We start from the raw sequence: 2,945 nt of genomic DNA on the forward strand, positions 1-2,945 counted from the left end.
TGTTTTTAAATGTTTTTCTAATTTTAAATCCACAAACTAAGTTAATTATATTTAAACATTATTTATTATAAATTATTTAAATAAAAAAATTCTGTCTTTTAAGTAAAATTGTCCAAACATTTATACAACTTATAGATATTTATCTACATAACACTTACAAGTTACTTATTTATTTTAAATTGTAAGTTAATTATTTTAAGATTTCTGGACACTTAAAATATTATATAAGAACATAAATTACATAAGTTGGCCAAGTCGACTTAAATAGAGGTGGAAAACAGATTCATTTCACGGTTTCCGGTGCATTAGAGATGTTCCATGGCCTAAACCCAACTCGGTCAATCATAGCAGGTCAATCTGGGTGAACCAGCAATAATAACGAGACAACTGAGTCAACTAGTGGCAATAATGTCCGAGTCAACAACCCACATTCACTTCACTTAACAGCTAGACACGCATTCAATCTCACGATCACTGAATTAACAGCGAAGCTTCTTAACACACATCTCAATGCCCCTTATATTCATTCAAGTACAACTCACTCTTCACCTTTACTAATTTCGAATCTAAACTCTATTCATACGAACCCTAATCCGTAAATTCAATTTTCATTCAAAACCTATGTAAATTCCTGAACATCTTTTTCATTTTTTCTAGTCATTATGTAGAGTTTTAAGTTTAGTTAAGTTATGTATATAGTTTGGTCCGAAATGGACTTAAATCAGTTTGAAAAAATGAGTAGAAGAGTTCCAAGAAAAGTTTGGCTAAATTGTGAAAGCTCAGTGGGATTACTTGTTGGTGGGAATCACACCTCCGCCAGGTTTTGTTCTCGTTAGTTTATTGTAATATTAGTTGCTTGCTTTTTCTTGAATTTATCATATTTTATGTGATTATTGTTGTGTTAAAAATCAAATCTTGGGTGCATTTGATGTACTTTTAGAGCCCTGTTTTTGATTTGTTTAATTGAGAAAGATTGAATCTTTGGGTTAAAAATTGGAGATTTTGAGAGCTGAGATGGATTTTATGGCCTTACAATGGCAAATAATTCGTGGTTCATTGGCGAAACGTTTGTTTCTTCGAGCTTTATTGTTTACATTGGCTATGATGATCATATCTTTTGTTCAAATGGCTAATGATCTTGGAAAGGCTGAGCCTTTCTTGTTGAAAAATGATGAATGTCCTTTGGATATTGTTGGTTCGAACGCCTATGCGAATTTGACTGAAGTTATGAAACCTGTGTCGGCGTTTGCATTCCGGCTCTTTGCAAATTCTGTTCCATGTGAGGAAAATGAAAATTTGACTAGGAATGTGTTTAAAGAGCTGATGGAGAAGCGAATGTTGGAGTCTCGTGCGAGAGTTGTGTGTGTTGGGGAGGGAGCAGCGTCGGCTGTGGTTTTATTACGAGATCTAGGGGTCTTCAATGCAGTAGGTGTCCATAGACACCCGTTCTTCTCCCTTTTGAAGAAACGATTCTTATACGAGCTTGATTTGAAGAATGATCACTTTGATTTTGTTTTCTCTAGATCTCTTGATAGGGTCTCTGTTCCAGCTCTTCTTGTGCTCGAGATTGAGCGCATCTTGCGTCCAGGAGGAATTGGCGCAATGCTTGTGGGTGCCCCTGCATTCCATTCGGGCAGCTTGGTGAGGTCTGCCACCCCAGTTTCATCGTTTTTGAAGAGTTCTGATGTTGTCCATGTATGCCGTATTGGCTCCTTTACACTTGTTATATTTAAAAAGAGATTCGACAATGTGAATCAATTAGAGCATTATCGCCTTCCGGATCATTGCCCATCAGTTACAAACAACAAGCCCTTTCTGAAGCACATTGAGCCTCTTGCTGGAAATCAATTGGGACAACATGAATCTGAACTATCCTTCCTCCACAAATTCATAAATATATCATCAAGAAATAGGTTGGTTTATATCAATATCGGTGCATCAGAGTTGGTTAGCTCTAGCATAACTGAGATCTTTGAGCCCTATCACCGCGTCTTGCCTCGAGCTTTTGATGTCTATCTCATTGATCACAACACTTCTACACTTTCTTCATATGTGAGAAAACCTGGTGTTACCTTTGTCTATCATCCAGGCCTTCTTGGGAATTATACTGCACCAATCCTGGCATCAGATGAACATTTGAGCGCACCAACAGAGGAAAATGGATTTGAATTTGCCCACTGGTTTCAAAAAACTATTTCCACTAACGACTTCGTGGTACTTATGATGAATGCAAGAGCTGTGGAGCTGAAAATTCTTTTCGAACTGTATGAAACTGGAGCAATATGCCGCGTAGATGAACTTTTCATCATTTGTTCAGATGCTGAATATTGCAAGGATGCTATATGTGGAGACTGTAGGAGCCTCTTTGAAGGTCTCAGGAAAGGTGGTGTCTTTGTCCATCAATGGTGGGAACCTGGCACTGTCTTTTGAATGATGTTGATTTCCATGTTTTTTTCTAAACTTTCTGTTGCAATAATAAAATGAAGGGGAACCAGTAGATTATATCATCTTATTTACTGGTAGACCCTTGTCGAACTAAAACTAGTTAGTTTCATTTCTGTTGTGTATCATGTTATACCCTGATGTATGGGTTAAGCTTCTATTATGTTTATTGAAATGCAAGACTTTGCAGTTATTTAATAATTGTTTGGTGCAATTCTACGTTGCATTTGTTCTTGGCATATGCAATGCAGGATAATTTGAGAGGATATGCACAAGTTATTTCTGCGAATATTATATACGATGCCAAGATACACTATGAAAATCATTTATTTGCTCTTACATGTACATAATTTTTTTTATGAGGAGAGATACAATCTCAAACATAAATTGTACATAATTTGGATACAATGGTGTTCACTGTTCATATGACTTTAAACCTCATTAATTTTAGAATTCAGAACATCCTTGTTAATATGCTAGTATGCCACACACAAGACAGATTC

At 36.2% G+C, this 2,945-nt stretch overlaps 1 protein-coding gene across 1 annotated transcript; it reads left to right on the top strand.

The window, feature by feature from the left end:
- The first annotated feature begins 314 nt into the window (after positions 1-314).
- On the top strand, positions 315-2,635 carry LOC141665733 (uncharacterized). Its single transcript, XM_074471716.1, has 2 exons — positions 315-831; positions 989-2,635. Exons 1-2 carry the CDS (start codon positions 690-692, stop codon positions 2,428-2,430), a joined length of 1,584 nt encoding a protein of 527 aa, XP_074327817.1. The 5' UTR covers positions 315-689; the 3' UTR covers positions 2,431-2,635.
- The last annotated feature ends 310 nt before the right edge of the window (positions 2,636-2,945 follow it).

The sequence above is a fragment of the Apium graveolens genome, chromosome 6, assembly GCF_009905375.1.
Source record: "Apium graveolens cultivar Ventura chromosome 6, ASM990537v1, whole genome shotgun sequence".
NCBI classification, from domain to species: domain Eukaryota; kingdom Viridiplantae; phylum Streptophyta; class Magnoliopsida; order Apiales; family Apiaceae; genus Apium; species Apium graveolens.

Excerpts from the sequence above, each read along its gene's own strand:
- LOC141665733 (XM_074471716.1), top strand. The coding sequence starts at position 690 with ATGTATATAGTTTGGTCCGAAATGGACTTAAATCAGTTTGAAAAAATG. Across the intron at positions 832-988 it reads CTCCGCCAGGTTTTGTTCTC|AAAAATTGGAGATTTTGAGA; the intron begins GTTAGTTTATTG and ends AATCTTTGGGTT.